We start from the raw sequence: 26,099 nt of genomic DNA on the forward strand, positions 1-26,099 counted from the left end.
TGTGTCTGGTTCTGGTTCACAAGGTAAGGCATTCCAAATGGATTCTATTCTTGTTGCAGGTTACAAAACAGCCCACAAATGATTTCTCCTTTTGCTGAGCATCTTTCACTCTCTTTCTCTCTCTTGGCACAGAATGCTGCAAGGTGTCGGTTTCAAGTCAGTCATGATCTTCACTTTCCATGGCTTAAGTTGTCATGCCAGGAAGTCAGGTAGCAAGCAGGTTTTCTGGGTACCTTCTCAGAGCACAGCCATAGACAAAGCCACACCCTAAGGCCTTGAATCGGTCGGTCAGCATTCCCCAGAAATGTTGCTGCAAAATGTAGGTGTCAGTTACCAATGTCTCATCATTACTGCAACAAACAGCCATGATGCAAAGTCACATAGTTTCATCAAGGTCTGGTCAATCTGGTCTGGTCAATCTATCATTCTGCTCATGCTGCTTTCAGTCATCATACTGCTGCCAATCATGGTCTGGTCAATTCATGCATTGCAATTTGGTCTGTCATCAATGCGATCTCCAAGGTGTATGACGGTCTGCAAATCTCGGTCTGGTCAAGGTGTCTTTCCAGATTTCATGCAAAGAAAACAAAACTGCAAGTATCAGTTTTCTCATCAGTTTTCAGGTGTATTCAAAGCCAAAAACAAAACAGCATTTCCTCTGTATATGCTTCAGTGAACATAGCTAGTTCTAAACTCCCCATGTCTCCCAAAAGACATCAATGTAGTTTCTCCCAGTGTCTACCCAATGTCAGTTGCAGTGTATCAGTCTATCAGTGCCTGTCTAACCATGCCTCATGATGCATTACTCCTGCCCCCGTCTCGATCCTTCTCAAAACAAAAGAGAACAGCCCATTTCACGTACTCAAAGAAATACACCTTCAAAAACTGCTCATTCAAATGCTGCACAACTGCATTCCTCTCATTCAATTGCACTCCATTTCCTGCAAAAGCATTACTGTATGTGTCATTTCCATGTCTTCTAGTCACAGACTCCCCTTTCAACATAATGTATTCACAATGCTGAATCACTAAATGTTGACAAAACAAATCGATTTAATTCAAATAGACACTGCTTCCCGCATGTGAAATACAATTCAGATTCAAACAACATTCCTTATTTTTACTGCTTACTCCTGAACAGTCTGCTAATCCCGCGCAATGTTTCTGTCTAATGTAAACAACCCCTCTTTCCATGCACTCATTCAAACCCAAAAAATTCAAACAATCCTTTATCTCAGAACATCCAACTTTAGCATGATTCACTCTATTCACGTTCTCCTTCAATGCTATCCCAGTTTCTATGTCAATAGACAAAATAATATTTTACTCGATAACGTAGGCAAAATACTGTTGTTATCAATCCTGCCAAAAATGTCATCACAAATTCCATTTCTATTCAAATCAAAGATTTTCACCTAGCTGCCTCCATGCACATAACTGCTTCCATGCAAAGGTGTCTCCAATGATACAATTTCATAATGCAAATCTTCATAGGCAAACCCTCTATGCATTCTGCACATATCTGTCAAAAATGCACTCTCCATTTCCTCTATTTTATTATTCTGAGGTAACTCTTTCTCCCCATAAACAATATTCATTTCTCTAGGAACTCTGTTCCCAACCATCAATGCTGTTGACAAAAATTTCAATGGGTAATTCACTGCTGGGACATCTTTCCAGTTTTCAATTACATGTCTAAGACGATATATTATTGCTTGCAAGTCACTGATATATGGTGTCATTTCTGTTCCTGCTTCTTCACTATTCACTTTCAACTCTTCAATCATTATGGTTGTTGCCGGCAAAACTTTCCAGGCAGCAAGCATATTTCTAAGCCAATTTCTTATTGCCTTCAAGTCACAAAAAAATGAGCTCATTTTGTAGTTTTAATTATTCACCCTCAGGATTTCTCTTCAAACAAACCTCACAACAGTCAAGTGATTTTCAAAAAAACAAGTTCCAAAACTTCTCTAAACATTGCGATACATTAGTCGACTTGCCAAAAATGGGCACAAATCCCAATAGGAATCCAAAAGAAAGGTCAGATTTCCCCAAAAAGTGTCAGCCTCCGCACAATTCCAAACAAACAAAATACCACAAGCGTCTTTCAGAAAAAACTGTTTCTCTCGCTCAGCCAAATGGATGAACATTCATTCCCCCAAAAAAATTGCCAGTCATGAAATACTGCTCTGGATCAATTCCAATTCATATTCTGGATTCAAAGTAAGTCAGACAATTGTGTTCCCCTTCCTACGGTGAACAAAATTGTGGACGAAGCATGCTCTAATTCATAACATCCCCAAGACAGACAAAACACACATAAAATATCTATTCCCACGAACTAACAGAAAACACAGCTGCATACGATGTTCAAACTTCTACTTCAGCTCATCGATAAGTGGATCAAAGCCAGCTGCAAAACTCTGCCGACTAAACCCTCTGTTCCATGTTCCACATTAGTGAAGCCCCGCGTTACGGGTGCCATTTGTGCGACCGTGCTGCAAATTAGACAAATCTACCATTGGCCTAGCCCCTCTGGGCGACCCTGCATCAGTCTTAGACCTAGGGGGTGTGGATCACTATGCCCCCCTGCTCTTATAGCTCAGGGCCTTTGTGCACTGTGATACTCCTAGATGACTCTTAGCAACATACTCCTATCTTACTCCAATGGACACATTAACATAAGACACAAAGAAAACACATGAATCAATTCAACAATAAAATCACTTTTATTCATATATAACAATGCATGGTGCAAGCACTACTATAATGTAAACTCGAATTTGCACCTTTTATGCTTTTGGTACAATTCTACCATGCAGAGTAATAACTGTAAGCCTTACAGGCTTCTAATGCAAGCATTACACCTCCTCTCCATACTTCACACTCTCTCTTTCAGACAGACCCTGTTTGATTACACCATCTATAGCTATGTGTGAGTGTCTGTTCTAATTCCCCAATGCACGTGTCTTATTCAGCAATACTCCCCTTTTCCTCTTTCTTGTTTTACTCTGTCTCTCCTCTCCCACTAACTTCTGCAACCAGCCTGGTCACTCGAAATGCCTCAATGCCTCTGCCAATCTCTCAAACTCTGCTCTCATTAGAATGCTTCCCCAAGCTTTCTCAATCTCAGCTCAATCTCTCAGAGAGCAGCTCCATCCAAAACTCCATCTCCAACTACATCCCATAGAGCAGACCAGCAGAGCAGCAACTACCTCAAATCTCAGCCTCACATCTCATTATACTGTTCAATGATGTATACAAATCCCTATGGTTACACTCGTTCTTCAAGCTAAAATGCCTATTTCTGTCTGTCAGCTTTTCTAAATCTGAGTAGTGCCTAAATGTCTGTGTTGCATGTACTTGTACTTTGCAATCACTGCATGTTCTTTGTCAATGTGACATTTCAGCCTATCTATATCATGGCCTTCTTCTGTCTGCCTGCGGTACACCATTTTACCATCTATTTCTCCATTCAATTCCATTCAAATCCCTCTATCCTTTTCGTGCATGTCTCTGCCTGCAAAAGCTCTCCCTCTCCCCATGGCGCTGGCCCCAGCTTGTCTCTCTCTGCGATACACAGCCAGCCATGCTAATAAGGCACACTGCCTTCTCCACTCAGACAAGGTTCATGTTATCTGTGTCTGCCAAGCAAATGTTTATGAATACTTGTACACTGTAACTCATAACATTCCCTCTGCACTCCGCGGAACGAATAGTTTCTGTGTGTCTCCATGGAATGGCTTCATAATGCGATAGGCCTCATTCTTTCTCTATTCTCGAATGTAGTGCCTAACACATTCATTCATACCAAGCACTATACTTAAAGCTCAATGCATATTCTAAGTGCACACTCAATGCGTGTCTCTACAATGCATACATAATACATAACATATCTCTACATGTGTCTCTACAAATATAACATATCTCTAAATGGCACTTCGAATATAACAGGCCTCATTCTATTGCAAATTGCAAATGGCTACATATATGTGGCAGAATAATGTGGATAGTCTAATGTTACTATTTCATGTAACTACTAATCAGTACTAATCAGAATGTATGATGGATAACTAAACAGGATGCAATTATGGATAACTAATCCCTAAATGGGTAATGATTCTCTAATGATAACAAACCAGGCTTCTCCATACTATCAGGTTTCACACTATCACACACAGTCTGCCAGTCAATTAAGGCTTTGAACTTTGCCTTGCAGAAGCTCTCTGTGCCTGAGAATAAAAGGGAGTATCTTCTTGGTTTCGGTGTACCTCGACCCAATGTCTATTTTGATCTGACCATGTGACTGGAGACTGCGCTTTCGAGCTCTTCGCTGCATTTAATACTATTAAATGATGAACTCTTGATGCCTTTTCCATTCCACCTCAAACAGAAGTTTGTTTCCCTCTCACGTTCATGTAACTACTGGATGGACAACCAGGCTCACAGTGGCCTCGACGTCTTGGTTCTGGGCCAGGCAAGCATTTCTTGAATTTCTCCTTTGCCATCGGCTATTTTCCAACTGCCCCACACTGAAACCATTTCCAATCACGTGGTCTCAAGCCGTGCTAAAGTGCATTGTGGAACATCCAGGTTCTATACATTCTTATGCATATACGTTGGTGCATCACCGCAAACTATTCACTACATAGACAGCCTCAAGATCACTTTGTCTACTTGTGTTACTGCATCTGTACAAGTGTAAACTGATTTTGTATTTTCTTCAGCGTTTCTTTAGCATGAGCATCTTCATCTCGAGTCCGAAATGTTGCTCAACTTTAACACCTCCTCTTCAGTTCTTATAGAATGTTTATGTTCTTTCGCCTCATGCATCTTTTCAGGGTGCATCAGTTCTGCCTCATGTGACGTCACCAGTCTTCTTTCTCACTTATTTTCACAATTTTCCAGGACCTTGGCCAAAAGGGCATCATATCTTCGTGAATGCATGTAGGGTTTTCTCATTGCATACCTTGTTTCAAGGATTCTTTGTGGTACAGGCATCCTCACTGGTACTGCACGTGTCGCAATTTCCATTTCCTAACATATAGGCAACATGGCGGCAGAGCTTTTGGTGGGGGTACTTGACTTCTCCTCTACATCACCAAAAGAAACATTATGTTTTTTGACACAGAGAAGGAAAAGGAAAATTGGTTGCTGGACGGGGCTAAACTAGAGGTGATGCCATTCTACAAATATCTGGGATTGCACCTGGACCCCAGTCTGAGTGGAGCAAACCATTTTGATCAAACTAGATTGAGCTCCAATGTGACCTTTGGAGGCATCCGCTCTTTTGCTCAGAAGGGAGGGGGGTTTTATGCTGGATTGCTGGTTCAGTTATATCAAGCGAAGTTGGTATCCCTTGTGCTCTACGGTGCTGAAACTTGGTCAACTTCAAGACTAGATGTAGTGTCCAATTTGGAAAGATGTCTGTTGATGAGCCTATTGCATCTTCCTCAACGTACAGTGATTAAGATGGTTTTATTGGAGTGCAAGGTGATGCTCATTCTTTGTAGAATTTTCCTGAGCTGTTTGACCACTTTCTGGAAGTTGACTAATGCCCCGACATGCACCCTGCTGCCTTTGATTTTTGATGCCCATCAGTCTTGAGCGCCTTTTATGCCATCCAGAAAAGTGGCCAAGCTCTGCACTACAGCCAACAGATGGTTAACACAGGCTCCAGGAAATCTCCTTAGCTCTCCCTACCCCCAAGTTAAGATACATATGAAAGTCATACTAGTTAACTATGGACAGGAACAGGTGATAGTGAATCTCCTTACAAACACTTCTGCTACTGATTTGATGACCTATATCCTGAAAAGAAAGGCAACACCCTAATACATTGAACACTTGGTGGGTAATTACCTGGTGTGGGATTACCTAAAAAAAATGGAATACCACCAGAACCAGGTAAATTGAGATAGCATGGTGCCAGACAGCAAGAGTTGGAAGCGAATTTCGCTTTTGTGTGGAAGGGGAAGTGGCACCTGTTATGTGGTGGCTGCATTACGCGCTGCAGGGATGACGGTAACCTTGCCTGGGCCTGTGATATGGGAGGTGTTTTGGAGCAGGAACAACCATGCTTGTATTATCTGCCTCACCTTGTTTTTGAGCGAAATTGTTACACTTCTTAGGTTATTAACATGAATGGGCTGTATGCAAATTGTGTAAGAGAATAGGAGTGTAATTTTACACTTTCATCAAGCCGGTCAGATAGAACAGCGAGCAGAGTGCTCGCTTTGCCATCCCTGCAGATCCTGCTGACGCAGGTTTGAATCCCGGCAAGGCCAAACTCAGCTTTTCATCCTTCTGAGGTCGATAAATGAACACGACACACCATGTGAAATAAGCAACGCTCAGATACCAGAGGGTTTGTGGCGCTATATAAATGCAAAACACAAACAAAAACAATTTTATATTTTCATTTTGAAGGTCATTCTGGCTTTTTTTTTTATCCTGTTGTGAAAAGTTTAATATGTTATTTGACAATAAAAAAAATTGAACAAAGTTTAACATGTCATTATTTGGGGTATGTATTTGTTGGTATTTTTGATTTTTTTTGTTCAGTGTTATTGCTTTTGAATTTATTTTAAATATTTTGTTTTAGGGAAGGGAAGATGAAAATAAAATAAATAAACCCTCTCAAGAAACAAAAAAATATATATTTCTGAAATTCCCTTAGACATGCCCTCACAGCAAAAAACTAAAGAGTTTAAGGGCGTGCTTCTTAAAATGATGCTGTGCACTGGCAATTACTGTCTCATGCAGTAATTCTCCCCGGCTGACCACGTGACCCCACAATAGGAACAAGAGACGGCCATGTCAGGCAATATTGTTCATGGCACTGCCCTCCGGGACATTGATCCTGTCTTCCACATTGCCTGCAGTGGCACCTGGGCCTTTTTTTGAGTAGGTACCATCAATTTACTGTGTGAGCAGGGCTTGTTCACTGTATGGACAAGAATGAACTTCTGACAATGATGTCACCATTGCCTTGTGTCCTCCTGGGGGGACCTTGCTGCAATCTCTTCATCATCGCTGGTATGGGTTTGGGGTGGAAGGAACTTGTCATATACATGTTGGTGCCAGCCCAAGAGGTGGTTCAGAAGGACCGTGATACCCAATGAAAAGGTCACAGAGAATGTCCCCCTCCTAACAGACTTTGACTCTGGTCAAAAGGTTCACTCCATGCTTTCAACCTCTGCTGATGAAACCCCAACAGGCACCTTAAAGTAGTCTCAGGCCAAGATGATTGAGGCAATGAGGAGCCTGTCTTCATCCCCACCCTTACTTTCTGAAAACCCCTGGACCTTGATCTCTCACTGGGCTTCTTGCCTATTCCTGACCCCGGCAATATTGGCTCTCCTTCTCCTGAATTCTTTGGGGATTCCTCTCCTCCAGACCCCTGTGCCAGTGCTGTGCCACCTGCTCAGGCTTCTCATGCCTCCATGTTACCACTGCCCCCAACTTCACCCTAAGTTGCATCATTATAATCACTGTTAATCCCCACAGCACATTTTTCAGCAACATCATCTGCTGGAGGAGTCAGATTGTCTGTGTGCCTGTTCTAATGGATCCTGATCAACTATGCCTCCCCTCTTCAGATTTCATGTAAGACAGTAAGAAAACCATGTCCACTGGATCCAGATTGCTGCACTACTCCTGCACAGGGAGCACCACATAATTTCCTTGCACAACATACCTGCCTTTGTTGCCAATAAAAAGTTTCTACTCAACAAAATAAATGTACATTTTTTCTCTAAAAATTTGTTTTCAAATGTAAAATATTAAAGGATTCTCTAGCAACAAATCTGCCTGCTCAAATAAAGCATCGTCAAAAGTAAGAAAACAATAAAAGCTTCCTCAATTTAATTTGGCCCTGCACCAGACTTGACGTCGACAACATTAGTTCAATTTGAATTCCTCTCCTGTCACTTCCTCCACTACTCAACCGACACAGCCTCCTTCCACCTCATCTACTGACCACTCAAACACAACAGTGCCTTCATCGAAAACTTCACTGACCTGGTCACCATCATGTCCCTCATGAACACCAACAACATCTTCCTAGGCGACTTCAATCTTCGATGCATCAAGGCCACCAAACCCATGAAGGAAGCTCTTCGTGGCCTTCTCAACACCCTCAGACTCACATAGCACACAGAAGACCCAATGCATGAGAAAGGTAACATCCTCGACTTAATCATAACCGTACTGCCCTCCCTGCACTACAGCTCTCCTCTCCTGCTTGACTGGTCTGACAACCTGGCCGTACCTTTCAACATCCTGAACACCACCCCAGTCAAGCACTACCAGCAGATATCCATCAAACAAACCTTCAGGTCTTTCAAGAACTTCCCAGTGGAAGCCCTCATGGAAGACCTCAGCAACCCTCACCTCACTTGGACCGAACAGCCCCATTGGAACTCAGACTCTATACTTGAAGCAGTCATCTCCACCCCTATACCATCACATGCTCACAGACACCCTACAAAGGCACAGAAGGATCATCAACCTTGTCCTATGCTTGTTCACGTCCTACCTCGTCAACCGCCAGCAGTTTGCTCAGATCAACTCCTCTAGATCGCCAATGCTGCCCATCACCTGCAGAGTCCTGCTCGGTTCATCCTCTCCCGTCTTTTCTTCAATCTATATATGGAATCGCTGGGAACCCTCCTAGTCACACACACCATCCACATCCCCCAATACACTGCCGACAAACAGCTATACCTCAAGACCGACTCCATCAAGGACATCCACAGGCTCAAAACCTGCCTCTTGCTGATCCAGTCTTGGATGTCCAGTACATACATGAAGCTAAACCCCTCCAAGACCGAATTCCTTCTCCTCACCAACAACACTGAACACCGAGACATACAGACCTGGCTACTGACCATAACCTTGATGGCTTCACTCCCGAGCTCAACCCCTATGCCAAGTCCCTTGGGTTCCACATCGATAAATACCTCTCCTTCAAGACACATATAGCTAAGAAAACTCAGACAGCTTGGTATCAGCGTTCCCTGCTGTGGAAAGTCAAGCCATTCCTCCCTGCGGACATCTTCAGATCGACCGTTCATGCACTCTTCCAATCCCACCTGGATGGGGCAATGCTCTTCTCGAAGGCCTCCCGTTGTCCTTGTACATTCCTCCGAGAATTGTCCTACATGCGGCTAAATGCCTCATCATGGGTATACAAAGCTACGGCCACATCATCCTGTTCGTCATCGACCTTCACTGGCTCCCACTGCATGCACGAATAACCTTCAATTATTGCTCCATCATCTATAAGGTAGTCGCCGTCAAGTTACCCAGCTACCTCGCAGAGAAACTCAGCATCTCCGGCTTGGACAGCGCACCACCAGAATCCAGGACACATGCAGACTTGAAATCCACTGCTGTAAAAAGGAAATTACGAGAAAACAAGCCTTCTCTGCCTATGGCCCATGACTGTTGAAACTCCTCCCCGTCAGCATCAGATTTACCCCCACGCTCCTACAATTCTGAAAATAACTCAATACCCACCTCTTCAAGGAGTCTCTCCTCCTCAGCACCTAGGCTATCATGTCACCCCAGCGGCACCTGCCTTGACAGACACCACCCGCCCCTCTCCTCCCACCACCCTGTACAGCTGTATCCCCCTCTGTGTCCCTCTGTTTACTACCCTCGCTGTGTAACACTCTGTTATACATCTGTACTGCTGTATGCTTCTGTAGAGCACTCTGTTGCTTCTTGAAGCTAGGTCTGTGCTCAATAAATACAATAATAATAATAATAATAATAATAATAATAATAATAATAATAATAATAAAAGTAACACATTTTCCAAATAAAAATCACAACTGGAAAGAACGTTTCCCTAAAAAATGGCCCCCCAAACAAACCACCTGAATGCCTGCCTATCAATCTAACGAAACAAAAACCATTTAAATCAGAAATAACAGACACAGTTCATGACAAAAAAGGAAAAGCCTCCTAACTCCACAAAAATGTCCCTCTTTCTCCTACTCTTTTTGTGGCTCAGTCTGGCCTTGCCTTCCCGCAGCTAAGCTTACTGCCTTAGAACTTGCCTGACTCTTTGTGAGAACACCCGAATCCAGTGTCACTATGACTCTCTCGGCTCAACACTCAAATCTGCATATGGGCTTCCCGATGTCATCTGAACTCATGAGGGAAATTCAGAAATGTTTATTATTTGGCAGGCTCCCACAGATTCAACCAAATCCGCTAATTAAGTATGCCAGGCTTCACGGGGGAAGTTTGGGGAATTTTTGCCCATTCTTTCTCCTTATTAATAACTGTCATTTGAAGCCTCCACACAAGCTTGAGCAACCATCAACACTGCCAGCCCCACCGTATTATTGAACAGGTCATGCAACCATTTTAAACAGAATATTAAGTACCACCATTTTAAGGAAGAATTTATGTCAGCTAAAATGTGAGGTGGAATTCACTATCTCTGTGAAATTAATGAAACTCTCCAAATTGGCTTGAGGTTAGAAATCTTCCCCCAAAATATTCTGCTGTGGATCAGGGATGAGTTCCACCACCTCTCTTCTTCCCAAAATGGATTTCCAATCACAAACTTGTGAACGTTTGACCAACACTACCATTACTGCTGTATGGTTGCCGGAAAAGAAGAGAAAAAAGAAAGGACATTTTTAGCAGATGAATACCATTCTACTATTCTACCCATCAGAATGTCATGGCTGCAACCAATCAACCTCCTCTGACTTCCCCCATGACTGTTCCCATTAATCCTTTGCATACTACACCCACCCGATCCCGACTCTGTCTCACAAACTTGTCCCTCGACCCCCACCTGCACATCTGCTTAACCACTTTGCCACATCCCCACTCCAGTCTAGCCAATGATGGACATCAGACGGATATCGGAGTATAGAATAAATTAAATAGTGTTGTTGTCAGGTGAAATAGAAGACATTTCACTAGCTCCTGCTGATGATGCCTCTGTGCCCCTGTCCAGGGCTCTGGCACAATTCCTGTCCAATTTTCAAATGTAATGCCCATGTTGAAAAGAACCCAAAACTACCATTGGTGACATCCATGCCAGAAGCCTCAGGCACTACGCTCCCTCCATACCATCCCGTAACAAACAGCCTACCCCTGTAGATACCCACCCCAGTGGGTATAATTTCAAAACACTGCAGAACCATACTATCCTTCCCATGTGTTCCTCATCCTTGACCACACAACACTTGCATATCTCCTGCACACCTTGTAACTGTATTATTGTTCATAGTGATGGTGCTGGCAAAGGTATGTAAATATTTTCAAACCCTGAGACCTGTGTCATCTCACATAGCATCTATTTCCAAAGTCATTGTGCTTATCTCAAACACATGCCTGAAATAACCTCATGAAACTAAGCCATATCCTGATTGAAAGTGGCCTACACTTACACAGTCTGCATGTTTGCCTCTTGTCTGTGCTGTTCTTTTACACATTCCGATGATGTTCTTAATAGACTGTTCTATATAAAGATGTATTTTGTATTTTTAATTATTGTGATTTTCATAGCGCTTTTGCCAAACCACTGAACAACCAGAGAACACAGTACAAACAAAATTTAAAAGATGTCAATACAATATTTCAAGTCACATGATTAGGAGCCAGATAAGGGGGATAGAAGATAAGCTTTGACGTGGGTCTGAAAAATCTGATGTGTAAAAGATGAGCAGATAGCAAGTGGAAGAGACGGGGCAAGTAGAGAAAATGAGCGAATGCGAGAAGACGCACAAGAAGGTTTGGGGACAATGAGGTGAAAGGTAGATTCTGAACATGGAGGACGAGCAGGGCAATAGAAGGAGACTAAAGGGGAGTTAGGAAGGTGCAAGACCATGAAGAAATCTGAAATAAATTGACAGAAAGTGAAGGAAAAGTGTTGATATGAATGGTAGGATAGAATCCGATAGTAGAGAGGAAGAAATTGAAAACTGAGGAATAAGGTAGAAAAGTAGACGAATAGCAGAATTTTAAATAAAGCATAGCGGGGTGAGTCTGGACATGGAGAAAAATAGAGCACAGATTAGGAGTTTAGAGGTGTGAAAGGACGGGAAAGAATGAGCTCAGCAGAGATTAATGGGAAGAAGTGAAAGTTGCGTACTGTAACAGAAATGTGGGGAGGGAATGAGAGAGGCAACTCAAAAAGGACACTAAAATAATAGGGAGAGGGAGGGAAGGACAGCTGAGAGGGGGGAAAGAGAGGTAAAAAGGGGGAAGGGGAGAGGGAGAGGATAGAGGAAGAGTAAGTACCTCTGTTTTGGCTAGATTTTAAGGTGGACGAAATGGGACGACATCCAAGAATGGATGGCAGAAAAACATTTGCAGACTTTGGAGTGGATGGCATCAGTGAATTTAGGAAAGGAGAAGAACATTTGAGAATCTTCTGCGTAAAAGTGACAGGATAGATTGAAGGATGAAATAAGTGATAAAGGAGGGATAGTATAGAAGGAAAAGAGAAGTGTGCAAAGGACTTACCCTTGGGGCACACGGTAAAGAAGAGGTAGAGGGGAAAAGATACGACCTGCCCAAGACACAGAGTAGGAGCAAACAGAGAGGTAGGATTTAAACCATGAGAGGACTGAGCTAGAGATGACAAAAGAGGAGAGAGAAGAGAGTAAAGTAGGATGGACAACAGCATCAGAGGAGGCAGATAAGTTGAGAAGTATTAGGATTGAAGAGAGTTTACTGTGGCATGCAGAGAGGCATGAGTTTGAAACGTGTAAGAGAGCTGTTTCTATGGAGTGAGCAGGCCAAAAGCCTGACTGGAGTGGAGGAAGAAGAGAGTGTAGGTGCAAGTAGGAAGATATCTGTGAATAGACAATGTGCTCCAGAAGCTTAAATAAGAAGGGAAGAAGAAAGATAGGGCAGAAGTTGGAAGGAAGGGAACAGTCAAGAGAGTTTTTTTTTTAGAATGGGAATAATAGTAGCATGATAGAACATGGAGGAAACAGTAGATGAGGTGAGAGAGAGGTTAATGAGAGCGGTGAAGTATGGAAGAATCTGGGGAATGCAGAAGGAATGAGTGTAGAGTGTAGTGTTGTCCGAAGGCAATGCAGTGTGATGGGCACGGGATAAGAAGCAAGCAGTACCAAGGTCAGCAAGAGGGGAGAAGACTGAAAGAGACAGGAGAAGACTGAAAGAGACAGGGAAGAAAGGGTAAAATATATAAATGGCTGTGAGTTGTGTAGGGGATGTGGAAGTAAAAGGAGAGCAAAGAGTAGTGACCTTGGAAGTAAAATACTCTACAAGGTCGGAAGTCGGTAGAAAAGAGCAGAGGGATCAGGAGGACGTGGAGAGAGGTTATTATTGAGGAGTGGCTATACAAACAGTTACATACGCTGACCAACTGTCCCCATTGTTCGTCACATCAGCTTTGTATGTAAACACTGTAACAAACTTGATGCAGCTCTGTCTCCAAAATGGCGTTGCCTTACACATGTCTGTGTCATTCTGCCCCACTTTCCTTTGGTATCCCACTGCTCTATATTTTCAAAACACTGACTGAGAACACAAGAGTGGGCTCCTGTACACCAAGATGGTCGATGCACCACATATTTGAGCAAAAGCACCAGCAAACAGATGTATATTTTTGATTGAATTTGCTATCTAGCAATTCCTTTTTTTTTTTACAGATATACCTTTAGCTGGACACATATTTTCAACAAACTACACAACAACTTTCTTTTGTACCAAATTCTTACAGTCTAACTGTTGTATAAGTCTATCAAGCGGTTTTACTTTAGTGCTGAGAAAAACATCCTTTGAGAAATATATTCTATATCACCAATATTCTAAGAAGCTTTCTTGGTAGTGCATATGATCTTCAGCAGAATAATAATTGCCGCTGTGGTCTATGCCCTAAAACAATTATTCCTTTGCTACTGTTCTTTGAGGGTGGTAATGGCTGCATGAAAACCTAATGTCCACAAACTTTGCCTGCTACAACACTTATTATTTCTATCCCGACAACCTTTTCCCAATGCAGCTTAAAAGGTGGGGTACAGATAAAGCATTGATTTTAAAGCACTCTTAGGTTTGTTTGTAAAGAGCATGTAGGCCTCTCATGATTTTATGCCTGTTTGCAGAATGGCCAGAAATGCCAATGAAAACACGGGAGATGCCGATGATGGACAATATGGATTTAGCTGGAAGATGTTCACAAGCTGGGATTACCTTATTGGCAATCCCGAAACAGCAGACAACAAGTTTGCCTCAATCACAACCAGCTTCAAGGTAAGTAGCACAGGTTTACTTCATATGGATGCATATTTTCTTTTATCTTTATTTCTTTATTGGGGGATTTTGTAACAAGCTTATGTGGCCGCAAGACTGAAATACAGACAGCTGATCAGACTTCTGAAAAGTGTCTTTCACATTTACAGAACTGGTAACATTGCAAATCATGCACAGACATTATATTCCAAAATATTATCAATTCTAATTGAATTGCATTCACCACGTAGTGAATTTCACAACTCTCAATTTGGTGAATAAGATCACCTATAAGTTTGTCCTCACTTTCATTTGCAAGGAATTGTTGTCATTATTTATTGGGAGTAAATCAGCAAATGTGCAAACAACATCTGGCAATGTTGCTGAAAATGGCAGATAACTATCTCAAAGACTGAACAACATTCATGATATATCACTTTTGTGAAGTATTAACTGGAGGCTCATGAACTCACGAGGAAAACCAGCCTCACTGTGGCCATTTGATTCTGAACACTATCTTGTTTCATTGGCAGTTGCACCCTTGATGAAAAGCATGCATGGATGTAAACATGCATGCAAAGCATAGACAGGTACTCCCTGACCGGGAAGGAGAATTGTCACAATAAAAAAAAAGGGTTCCACCACGTGCATGCACTGAAAGGCATGTGTCCCTGCAATCTATCCAATTTTCTGTGACTTCCAATGGAATCATTTGATCAATGATGGGTTACCCCTGCAGTGTGCTCTTGCACATGGCAGCGGTAATGATGGCTGCTAATGATTGCATAAGCAAATATGGCAGCCATCACTGCACCTTTAATTTACAGTTAGTGATCAGGTTCTTGCTGGCACAGAAAAACAGAGCATATTCTGTGGACATTAACTAATGTCACAATGATGGGCATAACGCAATTCCCTGCAGTGGTGTTCCCACCTGAATGTGCAGATGTGAAGGACTTGCATTGAACTAATTATTGTGCATCTGCTCAAATCAGAATAAGTCTATTAAACTCTTGAACAATGAAATGCAATTCAAAGTCTAGGGCCTATCAGGATCCCATCTGAGTTTGTACAAACCACAACACTTTTTGCACCTTTTGTTGGACTATGTGATAAAGAATGTATTTTCACCTCACCCCTTTTGTTTTAGTTAAATGGACACATAATTTCAACAGGCAGGCAGGAGTGTTAGAGATATTGTTGAGAGGGGATACACCTAATTATGTGGTTTTCTATTGTGGTAAAATGGTGTTAGGTTTCACTGTAGTAATGCATTGGTGTCTTCCCTATCTATAATTATAATGTTCACCTCAGAACATACACTAATGTCTGAATTCCACCCCAGGGCCTCATATAATAAAAGTTACTGCACTTATTACACTTGTATTTTGACATTGTCACTGCCTATCCCCAGCAACTTATCTACGATGCTGGGCTACTGTCTTGATGGCAGATCTGTTCAGCTGTAAACATGCAAAAATGAAATACCGCACACTTGCTCACTTTCTAGCTACAGAGCCCACAATTGATCATTCTCATGAAAGCATTTGCCAATATGCACTTGCCTATATGAGCAGATTTAATAAGATGACCCAAATGCCATATAAATGTATCAGAACATGTAGTGATTTTTGTAATGTGTCTTTATCTTGACGGATAATTTACCAATTATCCACTGCAACAATTATACATGGACACATTTGTCAGTGTGAATGTGGAGAAGCGAGAAGAAAAAAACTATTTCAAAAGGCACAACTCAATAATAGAATGAACTGTAGTCAGCTCAACCCGGACATTGAATTGCAGGACTTGGCAGAAGTTACGCTTAATAAAAAACGTGTAATGTCAGAACTGCATTCACTTTTGACATCGAAACATTACACTTGAAATGAGTTTCCCCTGGCTAACTATTAAACCGCAAAATTCAGGCATGCCCTCACTTATTAACTGGTATATTCACCTTGAAATTTGGTGAGGTCCTTGCTCTGCTATCTCTGGAACACCCCTCTGTGTTGGTTTGGCAGCCAAAAGAAGTGTTGTGACCTGTTGACACTCGGTCAGCCCACAGGAATGACACAACTTCTTTGCCAGGATAAGTGCTTCCCCAGTCTACCGCCCGTCTCCTCCTGCCGTCACCCAGGAAGTTTCTGAAGCTCTGCTGTGCCAGTCTGAACTCACACCCCCTGTCTCCATTCCTTTAACAGCTTCTTTTTAACAGCTACTCTTGTCATTCAACAGGACCTGCCCCTCTGTAAACATGCCCACATCATCCGAGCTGCCTCAGTAATTTTCCCTTCAACACAATAGCCTTGCAAACATATCTGTAACAACTGCTTCCTGCGCATACAATGGTGCTTTTTCAACAGTGCATATTTCAGCCTCACAGTTTGTGCCATGCTGAAAGAAATTACAAAGCCAGTAAAATATATTTGCACATTTCAACTCTGTTGTAGAAAAGCACCCACATTCAGTTCATCTTATCTGAGTCAATTGTGCACTGATTTGTTAACAGGTTACCAGTTATGGGGAAGGGGTTGTTAATTAATTAGTTCATGTTAGCATTTATGTACATAGTGCAAACCAGACAGATCATCTGTCTACCCTGAAGTAGACCATTTTGAAAAATGTGCCAGTGTCAGAATGCGTTCATTTCTTTTACAATGTGCACCAGCCATTTGTGATGTTTGTATTTTCTACATAAACACCCTACCACTATGTATTGCTTCATCTGTGATCCTACAAAGAGAAAGAAGGTGGAGGAAACAGGACAAGAAAGATGAGTAAGTGGAGGGAAGAGACAGCAAGGGGATATGATGGGTGTATTGAGAGGATAGGTACATTGTCACACAACATTTTAACATGGAAATGTAATATACCAAATTAATTGGCTTGTAGCTCCACAATAAAGCTATAGGCATATAACGAGGAAGGTTTATGAGGGTTGTGCAAGCTCCTCCAGGGCAACATGGACATTTTTATGGTCTGAGCATGAGTGTATGAGACAAAAAGCCTTCAAGGAGATGCCATCTAATCTCACCAGTCCAATAAGCGGTTCAACCTCAGATCTTTTTTTGCTTATTTATTTGGTGTTTTATAAATCCCTTATGTATGCAAAAAATACCTCACAGCACCTGGAGGAGGAGATTGGAAGAGGAAGGGAAATGGATGCAAGTAAAAGACGTAATTCCAAGGTATAACATCCAGATCCCATTCCCATCATGAAATAAGTAATCACAATAGGTAGGTTTAGTGCACAGGAGAACAAGGACCAGTGTTGAAACCCTCAGCGCTCTTCTGAATTTCAAGTGGTTCCGCTTGAGCCTGAGTTCCTTGGTCAGAGTGTGCCCCAGTTCTGTGCCTGGTAAAGCAAGGGACCTCTTTCTGAATGTATTATACTTACTAGGTGTACTGATTTAAGTGGTCTTCTGTGGATATGCTTGGTTAGGCCTTGGGAGATATCAACTTGGCCACAGTCCCAGACTGCTTGACTCATGATCCAGTCAACTTTTAATTCTACACATTGCTGGACAGGTAACCAATGTGGATTTTCTAAGGCCCCCAATCATATATTCACATTTTGTCAGACCCAAAATTTTGTATTATGCCTGCTGCTCTTCTAGACTGGATATGATGATAAAAGGTCAAGTACTGGTCAAAGGTTACCCAAAGATGTTCTATTTTTTAAATCGGCAAGGGGCTGGCTTAAAATCATATGTCCATATGGCAGGGATAGGCAACACAGGGGCATTATCACTTTAGATGATTTGGGGTTTGTCAGCGTTTTGTTCATGTTAACTAGTATTCACCCAATATTTCACTGTGGAAAGGTAGGTAGATAATTTAGAGGTATGAGGAGCAAGGTGATTTTCCAGGAAAGTACTGATCTGTGTCATCAGTGAAGATTTTGAATGTCATGTCAAAGGTATAAAGAATGTCTGCCAAGGGATGGGAGTAGAAATCCAACAGCCATCTTGAGAGGGTCAATCCTTGTTGGACTCCACAAGCATGCTGGAAATAGTGAGCAGTGAAGTTGCCCCATCTCACTGTGGCTGGGCTGTTTAAAAAAGTGGCGATCCAGGAGTGTATTTCAACTCTGATGCCCATATACAATTTTAGTCTAGGCACAAGGGTGTTAATTTCGATGGTGTCATCTGTGTCAGACAAGTTGGGAAGAATAACAGCAAGCTTGCAAACATCATGTTGGTTAAGCGGCATGTCTGCTCTTGTGTCCATTAGTGAAGTCTCTGTGCTTCTACTTGGTCTGAAGCTTGACTATACATTGTTGAAAGGGAAGTGTTTTCACCGTAGCTTTATAGTTATGTGTTCACCATCCTATCAGTCAGTTTTGCCTCCAAGGGGGAGGGTAGGGATTAGCCAAACGGCTGGTACCTCATTATCCGGGGTGGGGGATTTAGTAATTGGGTAATGATCATGTTCTTAAATGCAGCAGGAAAGGTGCCAGAGTACAGGGGAAATGCCAGTTGTTACTGAATGTGCCCCCAGTGACAACAATAATGATTTAGGTGAATTCCAAACTGGACTTTGTTTGCATGGCAGGGTTTGTTTGCAGTACTGGCATGTGGGCATTGAAGATGGATTCTGTGATAGACTTCTCAGACTGGAAGATCAAGGCCATAATATCAGTCATCTCTTGAGTTGGGGTGGCAATTGAGGATTATGTGATGGGTGAACTAATCTTTTAAAGGCCCTGGAAAGTTATTTGGGTTTATTAGTGTCTTGACAGATGTTATTGGGGATAAAGTTTTTTTTTTTTTTCGTTTGGTTGATGTAGAATCTTTACTTTTTTGGAGTATACTATACTTTTCCATTTATCCTCAGAACACTGCTCTTTCAACCACCATCCTTTGTGTTTGTGAACTTCTCTATTCACTACGGCTCATGAGTGGTCAAACCATGTATAATTGGCCTTGTCATTTTTTTCAGATGTTGGATGATAGTGGCTACAGTGTCAAGCTTAGTGACATTTGCACTCTTCAGGCGTGATAGCTACTATTCTGGATCATTCCTATGGGCAGTGGCTTTAAAGTTGAAAATTAGGTAATTGAAGCACTCTAAGGAGATGTTCTTCAATGGTCTACATAAGAGCTTGACATGGCCAGTTAGAGGCCCCAGGCCAGAGGGATGTGGGGAGGAGTCAGGTTTGTATCAAAGAACAGCCAGAGGGGGGTACTGGGATTGATCTTATTGTTTTTAAATTTGCTATTGTGGGTAAAGATGACATATAAAGTATGGCCCTATATGTGAGTGGGACTGTGGAGGGATTGCCTGAAGCCAAGGCTGTACATGGTACCTAGGAGTCAGACTATTATCTTTAATGTGCAGCCACAGGTTAAGACGCACAATGTTTGCACCCTAGCAGATGGCATGAAATCGTTCACCACTGCAGGGAAGTTGGTGAATATTTTGAGGTGGCCGGTAGATAATGATGGCCAGGGTATAGTTGTTAGCATTAGTATGGCTTTTGAAAAGTTAGATGCTCAAACATATGAAACTTGCCCATCTATATGTGAAGGTATCTCAGGATTTGTCCAGGTCTAATCCATGCAATACCAGCTTGTTTTTCCGAGTATATTCTTGGCCAGGATTTGTTTGCCAAATGATATCACAGAGTTAGAGAGTAGTTTCCACCTTGCCATGTGGGAAATTCATGTTGTTTGTTCTCAGTTTCTGGACTTCTTAGTCGTTTGCAAGCCAACAATTGAGGTGCTTTCCATTAGACCCAGTGTATGAGACCTGCCAATAAGGGTTTGACGTTGGGAGAAGGGGTCTATTGCTTGCACATCCAGCAAACATCTTCCAATATGTCCAAACTAAAGTGATTGGTAGGCACTCAAAGAGCATGTTATTAATGTTTCCCTTAGCAGAGGTGCAGGACCGACATGAGTGAGAAGGTTTCACCTTCATTTTGTGACATTATATTGGTACAATTTGTCATGTGTATAATAACATGATGTTTCGGTGACATTTGAACATATGGACATCATTTTTCCCTATCAAAACATATTTTACACACAGGCATATCTAGTTTGATGGCAAATTCCAATTTCTGATGTTGTGGCAGCTTCTATAGAGAATTCTGATCAACATCTGGGAGTCCTGCCTCAAAATCAAAGCTCCCTGTGCCTGAAAAGCTAATGGCTCTGCCTCCACCGTGCCAGGAAGAATGAAGCCATCTTGAGCATTCTTATTTGCTGCTAAGTGTCAGGTGACCACATCATCTGACTAGAATTTCTATTTTTAAAGTCATATTTGTGCCACATTCTGCCATTCCAGTGGATAGTAATCAACATTTGAGGATTCTGTGTCAAAAAATGAAGCTCCCAGGACTTCGACATCAATGACTCGGCCTCCATCCTGCCTTTAAGATAGGAAGCCATATTGAGCATTCTGGTTGCCTCCAAGAGGGTCAGGTGATGGCATCATGTGACAGGAATTTTATTGTAAAAAATGTTTGCCCCATCCTGCCATCCCTAAAGATAATGATCAAGATATGAGAGGACTGCCAAAAATATGAAGCTCCTGAGGCCTTTAACACCAAGGTCAGATGACCACATCATGTGACTGGAATTTCATTTTTAAAGTCATTTTCTTGACACATCTTTCCATTCCAGAGGATCCTGATCAAAATCTGACGGTCCAGCTTCAAATATTGAGTTCTCTGGGCTTGCAGCTCCAAGGATTCTGCCTTCCTCCTGCCAGAAATACTTCAGGGAATGTTGAGCATTGGCTCTTAGAGTGTCATGTCACCCCATTGTGTGGTTGTATTTACATTTTAAAGTAACTTTCCTGCCACATCCATCTGACCGCTGCTTATTATTACCCACGGTGTGTGGTGTTCATTTATCGACCTCGGAAGGATGAAAGGCTGTTTGGCACTGCTGGGATTCAAACCTGCATCAGCAGGCTCTGTGCACAGATGTCAAAGCGAGCGCTCTACTCACTGTGCTATGGGACCAGCTATATCTGGACTCAGATGTATCATGATTAAGATCTGAGGGTCCTGCCTCATAAACAAAGATCTCTGCCCTTACAACAATAAGAACTCTTCCTCCAGGCTGCCAGGAAGACTAGAAGCTCACTTGAACATTCTGATTTGCTCAAAGACATCAATATGGCATGTGGCTTTCCTCATTATAAAGCATCTCCTGGATGTTCCTAAGAAGTGCTCTTCCTCCACTGTAGTCACTTGACACCTTTGTTTACCCTTCATTGTGCACCTTGTCTTCACTCCCTTTATCTATGTGCTCAATTCCTTCTTCCTTTTCTCTTGTATCCTTCATCCTCACTTTCTTCTAACTTTAACCCCATTCTCCCCCAGCCCAATTACCACCTTTCCCCTTTGAAAATGCATCCTTCAAACCAACACTGCCATTCTCCTGGGTTCTCTAACCTCATCCTTCCCCTCAAATGCAGCACAGCACCTGCTTCTCCACTGCAACTTCTATTACTCTTTCACCTTGCCTCTGGATTGCAAAATCCCTCTACCACAGCTCTTTGTACATCACTGACCACTTGGCTCTTATGACTCTGAACTTTCACTTCTTGCTATTAAAGAAGCCCGGACATGCCATGAAACTACTTTAGCAGCTCTACACAGTGACTCTGCTATCTGCTCCCACTCTCCATGACCTGTTGGGAAGAATAGTGAAGTAAGGTCTCTTAACAATATGGCCCTCGTTGTTACCCCTCTTCTTCTGCCAACCTCACCCCTTCCTCTTTTTCATATGTCACTATTCAACTCCACCCTCCTACTCCTCTCAATGTTTTGGCTCTATGTTAACACCCTATGCCCTTCAGCTCCTTTTTCTCTGACCTGAGCCTTATCCTTGTTTTACTTTCTTCTGACATGTCATGCCGGGGGGCTTTAACTTACCCAAGCTCTCCACAGTCACCTGCTTTGAAGTTCAATCCCTTTAATCGGACCTCTACCTCTGCTCTACTGTACCAAAACCAGCCTTTCCACTCTGATGGGAAGTCTCTTGACCTTGTCTTTCTCCATATATTTCTCTCCTCTTCTGACCTCTCCATTGACCATGCACCCTCTGATCGTTCTATTGTTAAAATTACAAATCCCCCTCTCCCATCTAAATTACCACAATTTTCTTCAAGCAGGACTTTTATGCCCTTTAACTTAATGATGTGAAGAGCTTTCTCCTGTTCAGTTATTCTCCCTTAGAATATCACTATGCACTTATGAGTCCATGTTAACCAATAGTATACTGCATCCTGCCCCCATAACCAGCCCTAAATCTCCTCTGAGATCTGGACCCTCAAACCAAACTTGTTCTGTGACAAACAAGTAGTTGAAAATCCTGGATTCCCACACTACTCCTAACTTACAGACATTCCTGGCAGTTTTCTTCTCGTCACTGGATGCTGCTAAATCCTTCAACTGCACAAACCTAATCTCCTCTTAAAATTAACTCTGTACACTTTGATCTACCCTACAAGCTTTGCTCACACCTCCAAAGCTAGCAGGTATTGCTACCTCTATCTCTGCTTGTGACTTTGTTCACTATTGTCCTACACCATATCTAAAATTCATGACATTGTCACATACCTCCTCACTTCTCCATCCTCTTTCAATCATCACTTCTACCTTACCCCTTCTACTCTCTACTACTTCTCCATCCCTTTCCTGATCAATTAGCACCCATTCTTTGAATCACCAATCAGTTTCATATTCCAACCACTTGTTTGCTTCTCAAAGGGTGACAGACTTTGTTACTTCCTCCACTGGACTCTTCTCTGCCTCTATGAAATCTGCAACTGTAAAGGTCTGTGAGTGGGTGGTCTGCAACTGGATTACTAATTACCTTAATAATACCTTAAGGCCTTCGAGACTTACTATAATGTGCCTTCTGTAGTAAGTTCTCTGCTGAGAGTGCACTGATGGCAATTTTCTCTCTAATGCTCACCACTCCTAACTCTAATCTACTTGTACCTTGAGGTTCACAAATCTCCTCCATCCTCAATTTCTTCCAGCTTGGATGTTCACACTTCAAATTCTGCTGGGACTCACAATAATGTGACCCTCCTATCTTCATGTCAGTGTCCCCCAAAGTATCAGTCATTCAACCCCTGCTCTCTTTTCCTCTTCTCTGGGTAGAGCCTTTGGCTTTCACGTTCACTAATTTGATGATGATGGTCAAGTCTTTTTCCCCTTTTCCTTCTTCATCTCAGACATCTTTTAAAGCATTACAAGATGTCTCACTGAAATCCATCACTGGATCTCTCTCCGGTGCCTTATGCTGAACTCTTTGAAACGGTAGTCATATTTCTTTTCCACTCCAGTGCCATCGCCATACTTCCTCTCCTATCAACTCCCTGCCTAAACTCAAACCTGGGGTCCTTTTTGGTAGTGAACTGTGACTGCAACAATTCATCACTACCACCACCTTTGCTGCGTGTGCTAAACTTCTCAACATGCAGAAAATGTATCAATGTTTTACTCTAAACTCATTCTAACTCTACAAAAACCCTGATCTAGACCCTTGTGCTCAGGATCCTTCGTGCATTCTGAAAATGAGGACACATTTTGCATGCACATGTTCGGAAACACCACTTGCAGTCTTTATGGAAATCTGTCTCTGTTACAAACTCTCTGTTTTCTCATAATTAGGCAGATTTCCAGGTTTAGCAGATGTGGTAACAGTACTTACCACATACAGTATTTACATTCAGAAAGCTGCCTAGCTCGTCATGAGGCCAGCACCACCTGATGAGTGGGTGCACCTTCATGATCCATACAGATCATAAGTCCTTAAAGAGGAATATCTCGATGAAGGGAGAGAATCCCAGATCGGTGCAGTGGTCCATCATTCTCCAAAGGATATACTTCACCAGTGAGCATACAGTGGAAGTTAGTAATGGCAATTCATGAGGATGTTTTAGAGGTTTTTCCAGCTAAGAAGCTGCAGCCCATCCTGAGGGGCATTATCTCTTTTTGGTAATCTGGGGGTGAGAGCACAGTGAAACTGAATATCCTAAACTGCACCTACGCTCTGATAGCTCTGTTGTTTTCACTCTTTTACTCTGTGGTGAACTTACTATTTCCCTGTTGAGTCCTCATCAAAGGCCACATCAGGCATGTTAATCGGAATGCGCTCTGCAAGTATTACACATACCAGTGTCATGGTCTCCTAGAGGTACCCTCTTCCTTGTGTGAGTCTCCTCAGGCAGATAGATATGCAGTCACTGCTGCTTGGGATCATCCCATATTTGTCAGATGTCAGTGGGGTCCAACCTACTATATATACCCTGTGGGTGTTCTTTCCAGGAACCCTAGTGTAAATCGACGGCCAGTTCCAACAGTGTGACATGACCTGTGAGATTGAGGGGGTCCCTGAAGATGCCATACATGGTCAACAAGGCATTTGCTTGTCTCTAACGCGAAAGCTGCACTTGACAAAACCAGATGTTGCCGGATGTTTGCATGGTATCTGGATTCAACTTTAAATGTGGAACGTTTGAATCTGGCACCACTCAGTGACGGGGTGGCCACCAAATGTTTGAATGAATGGTTTAAAACCTTCAATTGAAAGTGAAGACTCCTTTCCCATCTTAATTGCCTCTGCATTCACCTACACTTTCCATAAATATGTTGATAAATTGATCCTATATAAATTATTTAAGAATGTTTGCTTCCTTTCTGAGACATGAGCACCAGATCCGCTGTGTTTGGTGTACTTAGTGATTGACATTTCGAACCCTTTCATCGCAGACACACTCATACATCAAATAAAAATACCTGTAATCATTCTTATCTTCCTAAAGGCCCTTAGATTGTATGGAAAGTAGCACAACAACATTATTGGTGGTATTTGTCTCCTTCTTCTTTCCCATATCTGTATTCTTTTCAAAGAGTACAAAATGGCTGTACCAAACTTACATGGTCTAGTTTTTGAAAACATGCGTTGCTCAGTAAAACAAGTGCTACATTCCTATTACAACTACATAACATATTGGAGGTTTTTAGAAATGTACATTGCAACATTTTAAATCAATACACTTTACAATGTTCCTAGAATTAAATTGTTTTCTTTTTTATACCTTCATTTGCTGATAATCAGCACCATTTTGTCACTTACAATAACTTTACTTTTTTGGAAAGGGTCGCAGTCAGCTTAAAACGCATAATCGGATTCTTCTGTGAGCACCAATGTAATGTTTCAATTTGGATCCTGCCAACTGACTGCACAATAATTAATAATACAAAAAATATATAAAATAACAAATGCAACTGTAGGTCAGACAGCATGGTCCTATGATCCCTTATAAGGTTTGTCAGAAGACTAACCCCCACCAAGACTATCTGCATCTCCCTCACATCCTTCGTATGAGCAATGCTCCTCTGTGTGCAGCATGCAGGACAAGCACGCACAATAACAACACAGGCCTCATTACAGGTTCTGCGATATGGTAAAAACGTGGCTGGCATTCCATTGCTGCCACTTTTGTTGGTAGTAAAGGAATTACTGCCATATATACCACACTGCCAAAGAGTGGACCTAAAAGTAGAGTTTGACCTAAAAGTGGAGTGTTTACCTATAGAAAAATGCTGCAGCTAAAGCCTCCACCTTAAGGCCCACTATCAGCAGATTTACTGTGCAGTGTGACCCCTCATGGTAAATCCACCAAAAATAACCTTTGAGTGGACTTTTCTAAAGGCATCCACTTAAACGCCTTTACGCCTTTACATTGATAACCACCTCTGACTTTAGTGTAAATTGGAATGTCTTTACTACAATTATGAAGTCTGGTCACTTTTGTAGTCATGAGTACAGTGGGCTGTAATGGTACTGAGAGCGGTACCTTCGGTTCCGACTCACCGTGATCAGATC

The 26,099-nt window shown here is 42.2% G+C and overlaps 1 protein-coding gene across 1 annotated transcript in view; it reads left to right on the top strand.

Moving 5' to 3' along the window:
* Positions 1-26,099, top strand: part of LOC138510283 (transmembrane channel-like protein 2-A) — a 614,464-nt gene that overhangs the window by 273,332 nt on the left and 315,033 nt on the right. The window contains exon 8 of the mRNA XM_069625813.1: positions 14,109-14,256. Coding sequence (XP_069481914.1) covers positions 14,109-14,256 — 148 coding nt within the window. The remainder of the gene's footprint in view (positions 1-14,108; positions 14,257-26,099) is intronic.

Source organism: Ambystoma mexicanum, chromosome 6p, assembly GCF_040938575.1.
Source record: "Ambystoma mexicanum isolate Mex_15411 chromosome 6p, UKY_AmexF1_1, whole genome shotgun sequence".
Lineage (NCBI taxonomy): Eukaryota > Metazoa > Chordata > Amphibia > Caudata > Ambystomatidae > Ambystoma > Ambystoma mexicanum.